The sequence below is a fragment of the Netta rufina genome, assembly GCF_964035555.1.
Source record: "Netta rufina genome assembly, chromosome: 7".
Classification (NCBI taxonomy): domain Eukaryota; kingdom Metazoa; phylum Chordata; class Aves; order Anseriformes; family Anatidae; genus Netta; species Netta rufina.
In genome coordinates, this window is record NC_140130.1 from 31,435,442 (window position 1) to 31,457,320 (window position 21,879).

General features: G+C 42.0%; 1 protein-coding gene across 5 annotated transcripts in view; it reads right to left on the reverse strand.

Moving 5' to 3' along the window:
• Window positions 1-21,476, reverse strand: part of CACUL1 (CDK2 associated cullin domain 1) — a 46,556-nt gene extending 25,080 nt beyond the window's left edge. For all 5 annotated transcript variants that reach the window (XR_014618617.1, XM_084290311.1, XM_084290312.1 and 2 more), the window contains exons 1-4: window positions 21,156-21,476; window positions 15,484-15,610; window positions 10,971-11,073; window positions 1,742-1,837 (exon numbers count right to left, since the gene is read on the reverse strand). Coding sequence is in view for 4 of the 5 variants with exons in the window: in XM_084290311.1 (XP_084146437.1) it covers window positions 1,742-1,837; window positions 10,971-11,073; window positions 15,484-15,610; window positions 21,156-21,414 (585 nt within the window). In the remaining variant the exon portion in view is untranslated. The remainder of the gene's footprint in view (window positions 1-1,741; window positions 1,838-10,970; window positions 11,074-15,483; window positions 15,611-21,155) is intronic.
• Between the last annotated feature and the right edge of the window lie 403 nt (window positions 21,477-21,879).

The following is a 21,879-nucleotide window of genomic DNA, read 5'->3' on the forward strand; positions in this document are numbered from 1 at the left end:
ACTGCGTTAAAGACATTCAATTTAAAATAACAAAAATAGAGCACTTGCACTTCTTTTGGATCTCACAGAAAACAAGTAACCAAAATTACTACCCAACTCTTCATCGTACAGATCTGTTTATTACTCACCAACCATTCAGCGCTCACATATCACTTAGACTCAAACTCTAAAAATTAAAAAGTGAGGGAATATCACACACTCCTCATTAGAGGAAACCACAGTTGTGTACAAAGAAGGATATGGAAATCTATTAAGCAATTATACCTTGTCTAGCCACATAGGCAAGGCTTATAATGATACATAGCCTTGTTTATGACCATCATTAACATTTCTTTTTGATGTGACAGTTTCTGCAGTCATAATTGTTAAAGATTTGTTGACCTCCATGATGGAAGAACCTCTGTGACAACGCTGAGCATTCAATAAAAGCACACCTAGAACAGCTTATCTCCATTTGTAAACGGATATTAAATTCTGAGATCGCTTAAACACCTGCCTGTAACAAGTCAAGTACACACTGGCAGAAAAATGGCCAGCACCTAAAAATGCCAAATGCAAGAGGGAGAAAGTCTCTCTCCCTTGTTATTTTATGATAGGAACTGGAAGAAAAATAAAAATTGTCACCATGAACAAACCCCTTGCTTACAAGTGAGGCAACTGGATTTCGTTTTGGATAAATTAGATAATTTATCTAATATTTATCTTTATAAAGATAATTTATTATAAATATATTTATAAATATATTATATTTATCTAATATTTATCTTTATAAGACTACATCAGAAGAAACCCAGATCAAGAAAGACAGCTTTCTGTTGTAAAGCAACAAATTTGGGTGACACTGTGCTGAAAGACTAGCAAACTTCTTCATTTCAAGTACAGACACAGAAAATACAAACTTTCCTATCAATGAGAATAACTTTTTGAAGAATTTGAGGTTAGGTTATTTAACCTATTCTTTTTTTTTTTTCCAAGATGATTCTGTCCTAAAAGACAATTTTATTTATTTATTTATTTATTATTTCTAAGCAATGTCCATGCAAGGACCATTTCTGGGAGAAGGGCAAATTCCAAGCTTGAGTTATACATTACCCTAAAAAAAGCAATAAAAGTCTTGGCATTTTGACAAAAGTCAAGCAGATGCTATACTTCTTCAGAGGTACAGAAGACTTCATAAAGTACATAATCTGCACGACAAACAGTTATAGTCAATGGGTTCTGAATCTCTGCAAGTGTGCTTGACATAGCTATGAAAATAAGTTTGCCTTCGTCCCATCAACACTCTAAATTGCTCTGTCAACTGACAAAGACATCTACAAAAAAAAAAAAAAATCTTTCAGGCAGAAGTCCTTGGCTGTCTAGTCTGAATTTGTTCAATTTAAAGCAAGAAAATCATCTTTGTAATCTGCCCAAACAACCAAGCCAATGTATAACTAGCCAATAAAGTATCTCAAAAAGATATAAACAACAGCCTACTTGGTAAGGCTTTTTTCCAACCCAAATAAAAATCATTCCCAAGAAAGAAATATCAGGGTAGAAAACCAGTTGTGAAGCTCTGCATTTAAAAGCATGACCTCCCTTTCTTCTCCCCACACAACTTGATCAGAACTCTATGCAAAAGCAGGCATGCATCCCAAGTTCTGTACGAAAAACCATTATAGCTGCATTTTATTCTTTTCCCTTTCAGTCAGCATTATGCACATGGACATACGTTATTTGAAAAGAATTTTCTAAAACTTACCATATATATGAAAAGAGGCACAATGCTCTGCAATGCTCCCATATACTGTCCAAGAGCTACGTTAAATCTTTCAATATAGAGATCTGGAGGGCTGGCCTGCAAGAAACCATAAAAGTCAGGTTGTCATTGGAACAAGGGAAAGATTTGGAACAGCACAGGCTATGCTTTCATGGCAAACTCCAAGATCTACCAAGTATTTGATACACTAAACCTACACAAAACAAGCCACACATCATTCCAGAGTTTCTGCTATCGCTCCCTCCAGCAAAAAAGAAGTTCTCACCAGTAAGAGGTTTCTGCCTAGGACTGCGTGTCAGTGCCTAGCAAAAGGTGCATTGGATAAGCACTACAGCATGCCTAGGACAAACCTGTACTTAGCATATGCAAATACAAACAGTTATTGAAGGGCAAACATTCTTTTTGAAAAAGCTGCCTGTCAGGTCTGGGGTCTGTAATGAGATTTCATCGAGTGCTGTGGTGTGTGCACTGATCCCCCCGTGGGCTCCTGCTCCAAGGCAGCAGGGTGACGTGAAGCAGCTGCCTGGCACCCAGGCTGGCACGCAGCACATCCCCCAGCTCCAGGGAGCACTGCCCTGCACAGAAAACGTTTCAGAGTTTCAGCTGGGTCACCTAAGGCAAGGCAAATATGCAGGGTGTCGAGCAGTCCTCCAACACACAGCACTGCCGTGCAGCCCCAGGCAAAACACTGCCACACAAAAGCTGAAGGTGCCAACGTTACGCCAGGCACCACAGTGACAGCGCTGCTATTTGCTGTGCAGAGTGCCATCAGTCTCAAAGAAAAAAAAAATAAGGAAGCTGTAAAGATGTATTCCACAGCAAGCTAAGTTAAATTGAGAGGTGAAGCAGGAAAATGGGAAGCAGTAACCACGGCTTGTTTCATAACTGCCTGGTTCACAGCGCCGGGGAGCCACATTAGAGCATTCAGGAGTGCACTTACACAGCCAGGGATGGAAGTGGATGGGGCAAAGTGCTCCTCCACTTCTCCCTGCTCTGTCCCAAGCTGCCCACATAGAGCGCTCGGCTGCTGCCCACCTCTTGCCATCTTCATCCCTCCGGAGGCAGGGGATGAGCTGCCGGAGCTTCTGCTGCTCAGGGCCCTGCACGCACCCCAGGACAAAGTGCTGCCTGCTTACAAGCTGCCTTCCCTTCTCTTGCACTGTTTTTCCTTTCCTACAGCACTGGGCAAGAAAGGATGAAAAATGCAGCAGCAACACAAACCTTGCGAGAAAACAAGCTGAAAGATTTTTCTCAAGCCAAAGCATCTGCGGTGCGAGCTGTGCTCCGGGCTGGCTGCACCTTATGGCAACTTCCAGCTCTTAGCTTTTAGAAGCAGATTTTGCATGGACATTCAAGCAGGGGCCCCAATAACACGGTTAAGAGTTCACACTGACTTTTTGCTCCATTAAGTGCTCTCAACCCATGAAACATTTTTCCTTCATATTAGCTTCTTTAGCTTCCCTGCTTAACATGCTTGATGAACATGTGGGTAATTTTCACAGCAAACGCAGATACAGAGCAGACATTTCAGAAAGGAAAGCAAAACTGGCAAAGGAATAAAGAATTTTATTCCATGTATCGTTGCCAAAGGTTGTATCTGGTTATTCCTCATTTTGATCATCACTTTTTAATCTTTTTGCAGATGCAGTTCTCAGGGGCGGTCAAACAAATTTTAGTTCAAAATTCCAACAACGTACAGCAGCGAGCTCCAGGTTCTCCTTTTCATATGTAATTACATATACGATTTGTTGCAAATCACATGCAGTGAAATCTGCATTTCTAAGCAACGTGTATGCTTGCTTCCCTCCTTTCTAACCTCACCTTTAAATATGGTTATACTCTCAGATTTGTAACGACTCGGTACACAACTTAGAAGATTAAAGAAAAAAGAAAGTTCTGTTTCAAAGAGCACATCAAACAAAAGGAGACAATAGCCTGACACAGGGTGCTGCTCTTCTCACACCGAGTTTGCACTCTTCGTTTTAAAGAAAAAGACTGGAGTTGTCTGGACAGTAAAGGATTTAGTCGCATGTGCAGCCTTTATCCTGCAGAAAGCATCCAGCTTGCCGTTCCTTTTTACAGGGGACATTAAGGTTCGATAACTTTTTCCTCCACAGAAACCTGTTTGCTCACTTCACAAAGCCTGTGTCACATTGAGAGAGCAGTTTTAAGAGAGGAAAAACAAATTCACACCCAACCACCTTCTGGGAACAACCTCAAGCCTTCAGAGAATACCTGAAGTTGTTGACTTGTTGGCTCCCTCCACCCTACAGGCGAGCAGAAAACAACTGCGCTGGGTGAAGACGAGGGACTGGGAGAGTCCTAAAGCCCCAGGGGAAGCACTCACTAGCATCAGGCAAAATGCTCAGCCTTGGTCTTAACCTGTGGAAAGCAGTCATGACCTTAACATAGCTCACACTGACAGAGCAGTTATCTGGGAGCTTTATTTTTATGATACTGTTTTGTGGCAACCCTCACAACCCCGCAGTGAAGGCACTAGCAAGAAGGCCCTGACTGCTCCATTCTCCTTGTTCCCAAAGCAAGAGCTTGACAATCAAACACTCCTCAATTATTGTTTGATATGGAAACTTAAGGAGGAAAAAAATAACACATAGGCCAAAGAAAGCTCAGTAACGGTGCTTTCACAGGTCATCTGTGAATTTCTGTGCTCAGCGTGGGGAAAACAAACATCTCGCTGTTTTCTGTTCATTAGGGTGTTATTGTACAGCTGCTCCAAACCGCCAGCCTGATCTCAATTACTTGTTTCACCAGCAGAACTTCCTCCACATACTTACATTCACATTATTAAGACAATAACTAGAGTGGGACTAGCTTTGTATAAACTACATTAATTTTACAACCAACCAGGAGTGCATGGCACCAAGCTGAACGTGTGCTGTCACAAGTAAATAGATGTTGCTAAGATTATTGCATTAAATCGGCACCATTAGAGTAGACGTGCATCTAAAATCTATATACATTCTGCCATAGCCATTAAAAAAAAAAAAAAAGAGAGAAACTGATTATACTAAGATTTTTATTAAAAAAAAAAAAAAATAAAAAAATAAAAAAAAAAAAACTCTTGGTCTTATTAGTCCAGAAACAACAACACATCCGTTCAGCTACTTTAATTACAGATGGGGGGAAAAAAGTTAAAAGATATTGACTCCTTACAACCCCCCAGAAAATATTAAGTCTTTAAAAACCACTCCTATTGTACCTGAGGGACATATGAAAGCAGCTCTTCAAACAGAAAAAGACAAATGTGCTGCTAGTCTTGAAAGGAAGAAGAACCTTCATTCCTCCACACCCTACTCTGAATCCCATCAATCTGGCAATTCAGTCCCTCTGTCAAGAGCCTCTACATGGGGAAACAGCTTAAATCCTCTCCTACAATTGCTCTCATCTAACACTCATAGGGTTAAGAATGGTTTTCTAGTAGCAACCATTTAACGTGCCTGTTCACAGGAGCAGTGAAAGCATGGTTGGACTTCTCAATTCATGGCTGGGCTGCATTTGTTTTACAACTTCAGCTTGCTTTTGAGAAGCCTTTCCTAGCAGAAAATGCTATGGCTGCTGTGAAACGCTGATGTTAAGGACGTCATTTACACATCTCCTTGCACATCACAGTGGACATCTCAGCACCAAGAGACATGAGAATTAACAAAAAAAGACATTTGAGAAAGGATGACACAAGATGTAGATGCCTTCAAAGAAAACAAGCATTAAGAGACCTGGTACACAACGTTACCCTTGCCCCGTCTGAAATCTACCATCAAGTCATTTCAATGAACTTGTGTATACATGAAAAATATGTTTTTTGTTTTTGTTTTCCAATTTGAATATCACACTTTGACAGAACATATGAAAGAACAAACATCAGAAGAGAGGCTGCTGGCTCAAGACAACTCAGAAATGGCTCACAAGAGAGAAACGATGACAACAGGTCTTTGTTTGAGAACACAAAGCTAATCTGTTTATGAACACTCATCTGGCACGATCAGCAGTATACTTGGTAAAGCTTGCATTCTTACACTGAATGGGCAGCTCCATTTTCCTGGGAACACACTCACTGCCAAAAAGCCAGCACACACGCTGCAGAGTCTCTCCCACGCCTGCCAAGTGAAAAGGGAGAACAGCTCTAACTACACAAACTAACTTGTTCTTCATGTAAGAGGTCTGCGTCTTTTAAGGCAGCTTTTGTTCTTCCTCAGTAAAGCATCGTTTATTTACTTTGTCCTGTGGACAAGATATGCGATCCCCAGGTCTGTGTCACTAGACAAACGTGCTATCGAAACTTTTTATGAAAAACAGGTATCAAGCCAAAGTACAATTCATTCAAAGACTGACTGTGTCATCCTTTTCAAGTCTGCCCTCGAGCTCTACAGCATCATTAAAGACTCCTAATTGTCTTAGAGCATGATCCTTCAAAGGTACACGTACACGCCGTTTCCATTTCCATTCAATACGTCTGGGAAACAAAACTACATGATATCGAAGCACTGTCAAAACTGTTTAGTCCTAAGAAATCTGCAGAACCTTCTCTATCCAGTAAATCCATACGCATTCGCTTACATCCTTCTGCAACTACACCAGGGTCTGCTGCCCTTGGTTTAGTGGGACAAGAAAGCAAGAGCGACTGCAGGGATCTCAGCCTTTTTGAAAAGCTGCAGGCAAGGATGCTTTCCTTAGGTTAGCTTGCTTGGAACAATGGGATTGCTGCTGGCAACATGGTGATCCCTACCTCTGTCTCAAGTCAACAGCCTTCTTTCTGTTATCTACATCAAGATGCACGTGTTTCTACCACATCTGGCTTTGGATAAAAAAGTTCTACTACCGTTCATTTGATCTGATTCAATTGGGTGTGATCACAGCATTAAAAGCTTGTTTCACAGATGGTTAAGCAATGTTCCTTGGAAAAACTGATGGACGGATGCCCATGGCACTAGAATGGTATTTTTCTCCCTTGGAAATATTATAGACCAGATAATTGGCCACTTTGAGTTTCCTCTTTGAAAAATGTACTCTAGAGTAACCAGCCGTACACTTGATGCTAAAGAACTTCAAGAAGCAGTAATAGTTAACATACCTAGTAAGAAAACAGAAAATGCAAGTTTTCACTGCCGTTTTTCCCCATCTATTTATGCTCTTTTCCTATAGGCAGGACATAGCGGTGGCAGATTTGTTTCCTACAGAAGTGCTCAAGAAACTACTACGAGTAAAGCAAAACATATCTGCAGAACTCTTTGGGGTAAATTACCTTAAGGTATAAATATGATGAAGTGCTGTGAGGTACCGAACACTGCCCACAGTTCAGTTTCACCACTCACTCAAGGCTCTGCTTGGCTGCATTTTATAGCACCTGACTACACGGTAAGGCTCGCAAGGTAAACATGACAAGCCACTTGAAGCTTCACGCTTTACTCCTGTAATCAGGAAAAATATTGAAAGTTACACAACTGTTTCTAAAGAAATGAACAAAGAAGTTCAGAACCTAATCTGAAGTTCAGAAGCTGGCCTCTGACAAACCGTGTTTATCAGCGTAGTAACTGTCAGATTAATGTTTCACTTATTAACTTCACCGAACATAGGAATTACAGTTGGTGAACTGAACTGTTTCTGGTCAGGATTTAAAATCAATAGATCCCTTTTTCTCTTTTACTCTGACATAAAAGCCATGCATAACATGACAGAGTTGTTTTTCAGCTCTCAGTCATTTCCTAAAGGAATTATCGATATTTCTAACTAAAACAAAAATACTTAACTACACTTGCACAAAAAAAGCACTTTTATCATGGGCCATCCATGGGTCAATTCTTAAAATAGTTCCCAGTGTCATTTGATGAAGAGATACGTGATGGACACTGTAATTAGTTTTAAATGACTATCAGAGCACAGGAGAATATGTTTAGGCCAAGCACTCGTCATTAATGCAAATATAGTTTTACTGTTTTAAAAAAACAAATGCATTTAGTTTGAAAGTATGTCTGTGTATCCACCCTATCTCATACCTCTGAATGACTCAGCACTTACCCACGAAAACAGCTGCCATTATTTTAAACCGCAACATAATGGGCTATGTCCATTACCAATAAAATGTTTCCAAATAAAGCACCTTGAAAAAAAAAATCATCAATATGCGGACAGGCGTCATAAGCCTCAAGACACCAGAAAATATGTTCATTTGTGTGTTCTGCAGCCAACCAATTTTCTTTTTCCTCCTAAACACAAATAGTCAAAAATTCTGACCAACTCAAGGGTTAGGAAAACTTCGTTCTCTTAATTACTGGAAGCTTCATGTGGCAACACATCCTTACTCATGCAGAGAAACCTGTCAGGCATCCACTGCAGGAAAGGAAGGCAATCCTCGCTCAGATATGGTCTCTCCATGAAGCAGCCTGAAGAGGGATCATTTCCTTGTGTAGCCAGGAGGGAGCTAGAAATGTCCTGAGATACAGGAGGCCCCGTCTCAAAGGGCTGCTGATACAACACCTGGTAATTCATCTCATTTAAACGCCCCTCCCGGCAGGTAATGCTCACTGCTTTTCACCCAATGCCTCGCACGCAGAGCATTCATCAGCACACCCACATTTTCATAATGCTTCCCCCAGCACAGCTAATTAATTTCTCGGGCTGAAAACCCAGGGGGCAGACCTTGGGGAGTGCAGTCACCACGAGCAAAGTCAGCAGGGGATGGACGACCAGGGGGACACCCAGCCCAACCTCACCCATTGCCACCCATCTGCTTTCAGCCAGAGGCAAGCTCGCCGGGCAAAAAAAAAAAAAAGGAACTTCTGCAGTGAATGCCACAAAGAAAGAGGATAAACTCCAGCACAGCAAGAAACAAGCAAGAGCAAGTCTGACCGGTGCACTTGGATGCTTCCACAATTTGGTACCTGACAGTTTTACTGCTTTTGCTGCTGATGAGTTGTTCTTGTAGGAAACAGCTTGCTCTGGCATGTTGGTTACACAGATATTCTGCAATCCACCTGCCATAAAACTGTTGCATTTCTATGCAAATAAGTTGTTTGGCTTATCCAAAATCACTTTGCATTTGCCTGCCATTTCAGTTTACATGGCATCTGCTTTCTGACATAAAATCAATATTCTGGTATCAGGCTACTTGTGCCTCTCTGCATGCAAAAATATTTATGTATCTTGCATTAAGTTGCACATTGACAACTAAACAGAACTCCACAATTTGGTTAAATATTGTTGGCAGGTGGAGTGAGTTTCTCAGAGTTAGCAAACCACCACTTATTGCACATTGAAAAGATTCACACTATGTATGTATTTATTGCTTGCCCGTGTGAACCAGAAACTTCCACGGGACCAACATTTACAAGATAAATTTTTTGTTGGTGGTGGTTGGGTAAAGACCTAACACCATGTTTCATCATTAAACCCAATAAAGGAACTAACCGTCACCAAAACCTATTAAGATCATAGAGATAAGAATATCAAAATACAATGCAGTAATTTCTTAAGAGACTATTTGACAGTCTCTAGTTAAAACAGCTTCTTTATGGAACAGATTTTAAGGCATACAAGTTTTTCTTCCAGCAGCTCAAAAAAGCTGGATTTACCATCCAAAAACAAAGTCACTCAAAGATGATATCATGCCATATTGACAGCAGTCTTGCCACCCGCCATAAGGCGTGTCTAACCTACATAAGAAACCTTTTGCAAGACAAAGATTGCATTCAATAGTTGTCTCAAGTATTCTTCTAACAACAGATGTTCCGAAGACAACCTTGGTTTTAGGCAGAAAAAGTTAATGCATGTATATAGCGACCTTTAAACCCAGCTGCTCAGTTAGTTTCAGAACTTAGGAAAAATCAATCAAGGACTACCACCCAGAAAAGAATTTGAGGTATTCCCAAATTCAAAGCAAAGCAGCATACCACACTACTATGGGATGTATCATAAGCACTAGTCAAACCCATACAACTGCAATGATTCCTCATTCTCACAATCAGAGAAAAAATGTACAGGCTGCACCAGTTCAGCAGGACCAAGGGAAGACTTTATTCTAAATGTATTATGTCTGCTTTAGCAGATTTTTTACAGAACAGAGGAGAATGTCATTGTGTGAGAAATGAGAAATAGTAAAACAGAAAAGAAGCAGCAAAGAACCTAGCTCAAGATGACCTAAATATTTCCTAGTCAAAGACTGTCCCAAATACCGTATCCGTCAAATTCAGGTTGTTGCTTTGCTGGCTTCTTATTATTTTTATAAGGAAAGCAACAGTAGAGTGACAAGGGAGAAGAACATCAGAATGATCACAGGGATGTGTATTTTGACAGACACGCATGTTTAGACAGAAGTACCTGCTGCAGTTAACAGCAGTAAGACTGCTTTTGACTGACTGAAATTAGCTCTCAGTTATTAGAAGCACTAAAGAAGCTGCCGTAGCTTAGGGTTCCTACTCATTTGATGCATCTATTTGACTCAACACAAGTCAGTACAGAAATCAAACATCAGTTTTGGAAGTGACAAAGCTGTAAGGAAATAAAACAGTGTTGTTGCTAGAGTGATAACAACGTCAAGAATGTGTCTGGAAATTCTAGTCCCAAAGTAATTTTCAACAAGGAACACACATGAAAACAAACATGGATGCACGAATAAGATGTAGAGAGCATAGGGACATACAAGTTCTCTTAGGACTGCTGTAAACCACTGACATCTACAGATAGGCAAGAAAAATGCAGAATAAATTGTAGCACACGATTTTCATATGCAGTTATTCATATTATTCATGGAATTTCACAATTCATATTAAATTCACTTTAACTTCTTCCTTTAGATTTTCATTTCTGTGCTGCTTTTGAGGCACAAAGGCCACAAACAGTTTATATAGATTAGCACAGCAATGGCAGACATCAATGTCACACGCTCGGATCATGTTTGACTGAAGTATTTACACACTAGATTACACAATAGATTTCCCATTCTCCAGTCTTTGATTCTACATGATATTAAATGTTAGGCATTGCTCTCCATCCACATGGAGCATCTCTCTAAGGCTAAGCCGTGCTATACAACCAGACCTAGCAGTTGCTGTTCTGTCAGGCAGTGAATTAAGTAGTCCTCAATTTAGTAAGCTAGTGTAAATTAGTCTTAATGGCAATCCCCTCCACAGGCCATCTACATGCTGCAATATAGTCACAGATCCCAGGAAAGATAGAATTAGATTGTGCAGCTTCTTACCTGCAGCTCCTTTGAGACTCTCTCTAAGTGGTTAGTTATCTTTTTTATTAGGTCACTATACATCTGTTCCGAATGCTGCTGGCATACACACTTATACACACAACTGCAGAAACAAATATAGGAACAAACGATGAACTCACAACAGTTTGCAATGAGGGATAACAGACTTCAAAATATTTTGTTCAAGTCTCAACTTAGAGGCTAACAGGTTTAAGTGAATGATTGCTGAACTTTTTAATACAGCCCTAAGCTTGGAATGAGCTCCAGCAGACTCTTTGGTCTTGCCTGAAGGCCCCAGTGTCCATCACCACTTGCCCCCACCCAACTTGGCTTTAACTTACAATGAATTCTCTCAAGAGTGCACTTCTGAACAGACAAGATAACTCTGTCAACAGCACACTCCTAGTCCTGGCTCTTCTCCCCCCACAATAATAACGTGAATAAAGTCCCCAGAAAACTAAGCAGGTTAAAGGATTATCATACATGTACGTCCTAGGGCAAAACCCCTGTTAAAAGATGGACACCACTGGCAGGCAGTCAGAGAAGTTGTACTGAAATCATACTAGTGCTTTAAACAGAATTAGCAAAGAGTTCTAAAAATAAAGACCTATGCAGGTTATTCCATCTATTATGACTTAAATCCTAAATTAAATATATATACATCTCTCATAATAAGCAAAGACACAGAGAAAGAGCAACAAAACTTTCATTCTGCATTCCATGAAGGCTTGGCTGTATTAACTCTGTTGTTCTTCAGTGCCACTTTTGCTTTATTAGAACATTTCATTGTTTTCATACTGCAATAACAGCATATCTGCAATGACTCCATGTACTGAAAGCACATTTACAGCAGTTGTTAAACTGTTTGTATATATTTATACACACATATAACGGTGTGCATATCCATACGTGCAGGTATGGATATACACATGAACACACACACACACTATTTTCAGCCCCAAGTTACGTTACAGTATTCATCTTCAGGGCATTAGCAGCACCAAGCAGTTCTTAACTTTACTTCAGCGCTTTCATTCTTTCAAGTCAGCACTTTGAAAGCCAGCTGCCAAAAATCAAGAGGCAAAGAGAGACCTCACCTGATATCTTAGGCAAGCCAAACCTTCTCCCCCCCCCCACTACTGCGGCAGCAAGCAGTTTAGCCCAGAGACTGCTCTTAGAACATGCACAGACCAACTTATTTCCAGCCAGGTCCAGATCCCAGACTTTAATACTTTATACTTATAGTAGTACCTAAAGGCTAAAGACATGGTACAGCAGCATCACGTCCCTCTATGGGAATAATTACATTCCAATTCCCTACTGAGCAGGTGTTACAAAGGAAAATGAACTGAAAAAATAAAAATAAAAAAGGGATTAAAACAACTAAGGGCTACCGTAATTTTGTAATGCAAGGGAGAGGTTAGGTACCAGCTCCAAGACTTCAGGGGCCTATCCAACATTCTCGTTCAGTAACTGCCACTCTGAGTCTTCTGGAAGGTTTTACTAGCAGATAATCCTTAACAGATTGAACATTCCTTTACCTTTCAGAAGTTTTTATTTAATACCTTTGACAACTTCAAAGGCACCAAAATTACTTTATTCATCCTTATGCAAAGTCTTTTCATTTGGCAAGCCACACCACTTCTTAGAAAACACACCCTGCACCATCCCACCTATTATATTGGGAAAATAAATGTGTATCTGTAGTTTAATGTTATTTAAATAATAGTAGAAGTCCTGTTTCTTTCACATGAAGTCTATCAATGGCAGATCCTAGTTTGGAACAAGCTAGTAACAGCATAAACATGAATTTAATTTTGATCAAAGAAAGAAACACGGGTAAGGAAAGCCAGAAAGACTTTTGTGATCTCTTGTAAACCACCCAGCAAGTCAACAACAACAAATGACCTTAAGCTTGCTCAGTAACTAGCCAGTGCATAGCCCTGGCTATAACTTCATTTATAACTCTGCAACTAAACTGAATTTTAGGGTGCATCTGCTTATCGTTACATGCGCTATCACTACACTTACTTCAGCAAGGTTCTTGTAGCCAAACACTAGATTTCATATGTACATGCAGGGCATTTGTACTTTTTTTATCTCAACACTTCTATTTAGAGGTTACTTCCCCATTTTCAGATCCTGTTTTCAGTTCCTGATTGCAGGCTGACTCTGTGATTCATCCTTGCCCTGCTATTACCCCAAAAGAAGTCACCAGCTTGTCAGTCTTTTAACATAACCAAGCACCTTAACAAAGAGGGAAGACTCAAGCAGGACATTAGGAGATCAACGTTTAATGAGAGGTATGGAGATTTGAGACTTGCAAGTTGTCTTGAAGAACACTGATCTAACTGCATTACCTTCAGAAAGGACAGAGAATAAAACTTAACTGCTCACATTTCCTTATCTCAGTTTTCATTACAACTTCCCATCAATATTAAACCCTTTTGATAGGAAGCAACTATACTCGGAGATGAAAACAGTCAAAAAGCACACTTTGATAACTTATGTGTAAGCTGATCCACGGTAAGTATCTGTATACACACCTTAAAAGTTCTCTCCCAACTTTCACTGCTGTGGAGTAGACATCTACAGTTACCACCTATCACATCAAATACACTAGCTAGTGTGTGTCTATTAATGTATTTCACATTTGCGTTATAGAAACCTCGATTCCTTTATTCAGCACAATTATGATCAAAAAGGCCACTGTATTTTCAGCTCAATTTCACTGTAAAAAAATAAGATATGTAGCTGTTTGAACCACTTGAGATAAAAAACAGCCTATTTTTCAGAGTAAAGAACTAGCCTACAGAAACAGAGGATCTAAATCCTAAGTCTGATACATATTTTCTATAATACTCCAAGCAAGCATCATCAATAAATTCAATGAAAAGGAACTCTTTTTCTTCCATCTTCAATCTAGCTTGTCTAGACTGTAAGTCAAGCAAAAGGACACTCTAAAATTAAGTAAATAAATCTCTCAGCTGGAAGAGGCTGTGTCAGAGTAGCTACACCCACAGACATAATTTCAAAAGAAAACTTTAGAACTGACACGCTAGCTTTATGAGTAACACTAAATTATAACCTATTGTTTTGATAATAGTAAAAATTAATGCAATAGACATCTATGCATCACTACAGTACTGCATTAAGTGTCACCCTGACATATAAGGGTTAAATAGGAGGAACTTAAAACCTATTACTCCTTTAATATGTGGTTTTTTGTTTTTTTTTTTAAAGCACACCTACTCTTAATTAGAGACAAGTATTAGTAGATGTTAACTGTTTTTGATGCCTGTTTACACATAGCTGATTTCAAGCTGGGGAGAGGATTTTCATTGCTTACACTCAAGCTGCAAAACGCATCTCAAACCAAACTGACCGCCCTTATTGTCTATACAGATGCTGATGTCTAAGTCCCGACAACCGCAGTTCCAGAAGTCTGAAGAAAAAAGAGGAATTTTACTGAAGTTTTTAATTGGAGATAAAAGGGAAGACTAAACACCTGCCAGTCTTGTATCTGGTTCCCTAACCCAAACAATTGACAAAGTGGCTACGAGCAAGTGGGCAGAAGACAGTAGAACTGAAAGGCTCCAGAACTGCCTGCCTTATTCCTTAGGGTGCAACACTAGGCTACTAGCTGTGCTGCTGGCAAGGGCCCGTAAACACAGCAGCAGCTCCCCATTTTCTATCCTGTTCACCTACAAAACAAAAATACCTGTTTCTATCACTCTCATAAGAAACTGTCAGGTCTCAAAAGCATTTAGTATGTTTGTCTAGAGCGCTAGCATGGCTTTGAAGCACATCCCCCTGCCATTCCCAACTGTGCACTAGCTCAGTCTGCAGGGCAGTTCTGGTGAATGAAGAGATTCCTTTCAAAGCAAAGTAAAGCAAAGCTCCAGGCCAGGCACAAATCAAGTGTTCTCCAGGCAGGAAAGCAGATGTAAGGCACTGAACTGCATGCCAGTCCTTCACACAGCTCTACCACACATGCATGCAGCAGGATGGCTGGTCAGAGGGGAATCAGACCCAATCTACTGATTCAAAGCACACAAATGACAATTGATATGGAAGTATCAGTTGCTTTATCTTACTCTCCCACTTCTACTGCACCAAGCTGAATCCTACTGAATGTTTCAAAAGTTGTTTTGCCATGTCAAGTCAAACACCTATCATGCCATTCTCTTCTTCCCCTCTGAGGAAAGGGATGTTGAAACTTCAATGCATTTCTTAATATATGATGCTAAGCAGCTGTGGTAGAGCTTACTTTAATGTTAACATTTTACACATTTTCTTCTTTAGCATTTATTCCTATTAACATGGGATATCAAGGCATTTATTTTTTACCCATTCCAACTATTTAAAAAATACTGTACTTTACATAACCTTCCCTCATCCCTCCCCATAAATACAAAAACAACATATGCATAGGCTGCAAGACAGAACATTTACTTCTTTTTTTTTTTAAATAAAAAAAAAAAGTCATGTAACACTTACAAGATTTCCTTACCTGTATATTTGTTCATAGGAGATAGGGATGTAGTCACCAGGACTCTGAGTTAAAAGCTGATCTATGGCACTGTCCAACTTTGGCCAATATGTGCTCTTATAGTCTTCAATCGTTATAACATTCATTACTACAAGGAAAAGACAAAGCTACAATTAGTGGTTCTTTTAGTACAGCTTCAGCCAAAAGATCATAACCAAGTGAACTAGCTGCAATTCTGATCGCACTGATAAGCTGGCCTTAAAAAAAAAAAAAAAAAATAGGAACAGCTCACTTCTGCTAAGATAACCTCACCTAAAAATAAAGCCCACACTTGACTCTGCATCCTTTTATTTAGAAAATAATAAGAAATCAGAAAAGCTGCCAAATCAGTGCTTGGATAAATTTTAGGGGCCCAAGAGGCAGGGGAAGGGAAAATTAACAAACAAAATCAACTCCTAGGAATTTTAGCATGACAGAATTTATTAAACACAGTACATTTAAGTCACTTGACTACTAAGTTAGAGAACTCTGTGAGAGCCCAGAAACAACAATTCCACTGAGTCCTCGCAGGCAGAAGAGCAAGCTTTGGCCAAGACTGACGAGTTTTCAGACTGGTCCTTCCAAGCAGCTGTATGAATTTTACAAGCCTCAGATGACACCAACAGCTTCCTTGGCCTAAAAGCTTACACAATTCCCTCTGCCTTCAATTGCAGTTAGGCTCCTGGGAGACTCTTCTGGATCCGCGTTTCAGTTCCCCCTCTATCTCCTTTTCCCCACAGGAGGCATTTACGTTAGCACCATCACTCCCTGATTTTACTCCAGCGCTTCCCAACTGCACCCTCTTGCGCAAGCCACAGGCACAGGAGAGTTTTGTGCTCTCTTTTTTCAGAGAAGATTTCTGAACTACCTTCGTATATGCAGCTCAGTGCCAGCAGCAGCCACGTTAGAAGGGGCAGCACCTTTCCCTTCAGAGACTTACCTGCTGGCCTGTCACACCACCACTGCTTCACAGCAGCCACTCAAGAAGAAAAACCTCAGTAACTAACAGCACAAGCTGTACTTAACCTCAAAACTATCTACTCCAGGAAATCTGAGGGCATTTCTTCATTTCAACACCACGTCTGGGCCAGCATTACATGGAACAGAGACTACAGATAATTCCCACCCCAAACTGCCGGGTTTAGGCACCGCACAGAAGAACTACATTGAATAGGGACTCACTGTAAATATGGGTCTCAATGTACATCCACTGCTGGGTTTGGATAGCAAGATTTACAAAATGTTATCTCCATGAGGGCTTGAAGAAAGCTTGGTAGGTCGCTGTTGGCAGCATTACTAAGAACAATTTCAAAGAAGTTGGACAAAACAGTTAACAGCATGGTGACGAGAAGAAGAGTGTGAAGAGGACGTAGACTAAAGAGAGGTGAAAGCCAAGAAAAATGTGCAATCACTACCTGTAAGAGCAGGCACTACTCCTACCACGAGCCTTTTGAGGGCATCCCAGCCAGAACCCGTGCTGAGCAAGGCATCGAAGTGCAAATTCACCCCTTGCCCATCTGTCTGACAAGGATCTGCTCCAGTTCTCAGCCCTTGCAGGGTGCCAGCCTGGGGCAGCTCCCACCTGGGGGCCTTACTACTCACACTTGCACTCAGTAGCAGACTTTGAGGATTTGCATTTCCCCTGGTTACCCAGAAAAGGTGGATCTCTGCAGAAGTGCTGCTCCGCAGAAAACACTGAACTGCAGTCAGCAGAAATCTCAGTCCAAATCTTGGTTGCGGATTTGAATGTGTAATGCCCACATCTGGTTTAACATATTAAGTTCTATTCGTTTAAGAGAAAAGAAGCAAGGAAGAACAGGGAACACTGCACAATGTAAGTATTTCTTTTAACAACGTGGAAATAGAAGGAGGCGGCAGGTAGGAAGGCCTGCCCAGTAGAAGCACTCCACAGATAAAGGTGGCAGATAAACACTTATGACAAGCCCCAGCAGGTCTGCAGGGAAAACACTCATGGGTTCCAAGTAACTTTCTAGAAAAGCTTCGATTTTATTCAAAAGACTCTTACAAGTATTATTTCATTTGATTTCCACACTCCATTTCTGAAAATAAGCCAACCGCAATGTTTACAAAGTTAAGAGTCCAAGGACTACCCATTGAACAATCACTATTTTTATTCTCCTAATCCAGAAAACAAGCTCCTTTCAAGTTTCACCAGCTGCCACAAGCCAGCAGTACCCTTTTATTTTTTACAAACACACACACAAAGAGCAAAGGATGGCTCAAAGCAGTATCCTACAAACTCCGCAAGAACAACCTCAAGGCCAGGAAGGAAAGGAGCCACAAATAGAAGGAAAGAAAGAATGAAAAAATATGGACCCTCTAAAAACATCTTTCTTTTTTTTTCTTCACATCTTTTTAGGATGACATCCTTAAAGTTTTCCCTACACTAGGTACTCAAGATTTAAAAGAAATTTGTCCAACAGCCTCCATTTCCATTTTGCAAGGCAAGGGTGAATGAAGCTCAAAGATGAGCTTGATTTCCCTGAGACTTACATTTCTGGGAAGTGACACAGGCATTTTGTAACACGGCATGCTAGAATGCATGATTTTATCCAACTACAGCAAGTTTGATTTCTCTCCCTGCCCCACCCGAGTCTGATTCAATGGAAAGGAAGCCAATATTCTCCAGTGATTTATGTTTCACAAGTAAAGCTAGAGAAGCAACTGATGCTTTTCCACACACTAAAAGGTTCAAAAGAAAATCTGTGCAAGTCAAATGCAGCAGTGAAATCACTTAGGTGAAAAAGAATATGCATGAGCTTCATGATAGCCTAGATATTTCAGCATCACAGCTGTAACTGAAATACAGCCTGCTCCAAGATATCAAGCAAAATGGCAAAAACACTAAGTTAAAAAAAAAATCCCAGAGTAGGCATACATTGCCCAGAAAAGCATTAAGAAAAACTTACAAACTCACATGTTTTGCATAGCTCAAAAAAAGATGCTAGGAAGGTAAGAGGCACAGAACATGAAGAACGGCATAATAGTATAAATCAGTGATACCACTGATTCTGTTATTTATGTGAGGCAACTTTACCTGAACACATACCCCAAAAGTTTACTATAGTCACATAGAAAACCTGTCCTTTTAAAGCTATGGCTAAAAAAGCAAGGGATGAAGGCGTAGGTGTAAGGGAATCCAACCTACTGCCAACGAAGCAGGCATTGGTCCATCAATTTTCCGTCATTTACTCAGTCAATAAAAACAGAAGCAAGACATCTCTCAGAAGTTTTGATTATTTCACCTCAAGAGTGAAATATATGAAGCTTTATTGCTTAATTAGCAATGCTCACTACAATCCGAAAGTATTTCATGCAAGAGTAGAAACTGCAGACACGTGCCTGACACTAATTTACAATCTCATGGCCACCACTAGAGCTCCACGCTTCTCTTTTCCTCACTTCTCACACACACTTGCCAAGGAGACTCCCTGTAAACCCTGCCCGAAACATCCTAGCAAACCTTAGCAAGTCCATGAATCCGTGGCCTTCAATTCTTTCCTGGGTTTAGTGATACTTTCCTTTGTCTGCACTACGGCTGGTTAGCAAAAGAAGCGTTAAACTCCTTGTTTTTTCCTGACACAATCTGTCTATGCTGTGTTAAACTACATTATGCAACAGGGTAGGCAGAGATTTAAGGGATATGCTGACACTCACAGCCTCACGTGCCCATCCGAAATGAGACTGGCATTAAATACATTCATAATCACCCTTGCTTGAAAAGGATGAAAAAAGGAAAGCTGCATTTCCCCCAATTAGGGTATGCTGCCATTGCTAGCAAAAAGTGGTTTCCCTTAGAGTACTAAAAGCTCTTGCTCTGATTTCCTCCCTTATGACCTTTATTTTTCTTAATAGCATCACTTTATAAATCCTTGGCTATGATTGAATCAAATCAATGTAAATAGATTTAGTTATAAGTTTACTACAACACGGAAAATTGTCTTACATTGCTCTAACCAGAACAAAAGCTATTAAATGAGCTATGCATTATGATACCTGATTTCTGATTTTACTTCTCCGTCTCACCCAAATCTCAAGGGAAGAGAAATGCATTTGCCTCCCCTAGAAAGATTTTGAAGTTTCCATCTAATCTTCTTCCTCCTTTAATGTGCAAGCTGAATTAGACCAAAAAAAGGGCCCGCTTGACTGCTGTAGTCTGCGACCAAAAACATGAACAAAAGCAGTAAGCTGCAAGTAGTTATATACTAAGATATAGCAATGTATTTATTTTGTTTTGGAGGAAAAAATCTGGATGGGGAGACCAACTTGAACATCACTGGAGCTCCAATTTACCAGAGACAGCACCGCAGGAAACTGTCAACCATCTGTGCTCTTACAGCTCACCTGCAGGACAACCTAACCGAGCTGCATACTGCTTCGTGCTCTGCTTCGTGACACAGGCAGGGAAGGAGCCCTTTTTCTGTCGGGCCTCTTCCTGCAGGAAAGACCAGACAAACTTTCTTAACCAAGCTCAAGCCTGACAAGCAGCTTCTGCAGGCACGCTCTGCCACTGGGAAGACACAGCAGGCAGAACTCGCACGCTGCCTCCCTCCTCACTGCACGTTTACCTCTGAAGTGACCTCTCGCTCTTTTTCCATATGTGGAAATTAAAAAGAGAAGATTGAGGGGTCAGTCCCCAGGAGCATCAGGATTAGAGCATGCGGGATCCCTGCCCAGCACCTGTACCACATCACCGGACTCGTATCCTTCACGTACACACACCAATGCTACCAACAACGGGCAAATGTGTACAAAAAAAAGCTCTACTGACCGTATTACCTCGCCGAGTTTTGTATTTTACAAGGCTTAACAAATGCTGAATATCACTGAGACAGCTGTCGCGTTGGGAATATCAAGGCCGGAGAAGTGAAAACGAGAACCCAGAAGCCACACACGCAGCAAAATCACGCAGAGCTTTCTCCTCTGCCCCGATGATAGGCGGAAACTCACCTTCCCATCCGGGGAAGGTCCAAAGTTCGCAAACACTTTCATTCAGGAAAGTGAAAGGAAGGAGGAATCAATCTCTAAATCCTGAACTGGGAGTTGAGCAGCTCGCTTCAGCGAGGCCAAGTGACATTTCGTTTCAACCTCCTCGAGTGTTGACGAGCCACCCTCAGGTACCTGGGGCCCTGACGGCAAGGCCGGCAGCGAGCCAGGCAGCTGCAGGAATCTGGGAGCCTCGGCTTCAAAGCAGCCGGGCTTGGCAGCGAGCCTGGAGCCACGAAACCCGGGCGGGCAGGGAGCCGCGAGCCCCAACTTCTGCCTCCTGGTCGGCTCCGAAGCTGAGGAACTACGGGGGTCAGCTGGCAGAGAGGGGAAAAAAATAGGAAAGAAAGAAGAATGGTGCGATTCCTATCAAACTTTCAGCATGGCAATCGCTAGTTAAAGGAACGTAAGAGCCAAATCTGTGCTTTTTGAGAGCCATGAAAGAACAGGGCCCACTTTGCCTGGAGAAACACCTCGTGTAAACGCCAGCAGAATCCGGAGGAGCAGCAGCGAGACCTCCCCTGCCCCTCCCGAGCTACAAGGAGCCCCCACGTCCCCACCACCCACCCCTCACCCCTCACCCGCCTCCCCACAGCCCCTCAGCCCCCCGACCCCCTCCCCATGCCGGCGGGGGCAGCCCCACTCACGGAACTTGGAGGTGGAGGCGTTGATGTTGATGGCGGCGGCGATGGCCCCGGCGCCGGGCGCGGCCGCCCCCCTGTGCGCTGCCTCGGCCGGCCCGGCCAGCGGCGGGGACCCCCTCAGCAGCCTGTCCCCGAGCAGGTGCCGCTCGTAGCCGCCGCCGGAGCCCCAGTTGTTGTGGTTCTGGTCGTCCATCGCGGCTTCTCCTCCTCCTCCTCCGCCGCCGCCGCCTTCCTCCTCCATGCTCTCCTCCTCCTCCTCCATTTGGCCGCGCTCAGCGCCCGCCGCCCATGGGGGCCGCTCTCGGCTCCGGGCACGGCCCGCGGGGGCCCGGCCGCGTAGTGAGGAGAGGAGAGGAGCTGAGCAGGGCAGGGCGACAATTTGCGACAGACCAGGCTCCAGCGGGCAAGCTGGGAAGTGTAGTTCCTATGGAGGGGTGGCCCCGCCGCCATCAGAGGGTGGGGAAGGGGAGGAGGCGTCCTCAGCGCTGGGGGCGGTCCCGGCCGCCCCTCAGCCGGGACGAGGCCTGGCCGACGGTGGTTGTGTTGTCCCGAGCTCGCTTATATTTATAATAACGAATAAATTGTCTCCTTTCCTTCAAGTGTAAATGTTCCAGGGCTTGTTTATGCTCGCAGTCGAAGGTTCTGGCTGCTTTCGTGGATGAAACGACACAAGGAGATGTTGTTTTTTTTACTGAAAATGGACTGCTACTGTGTGGGTTTTCGCTTT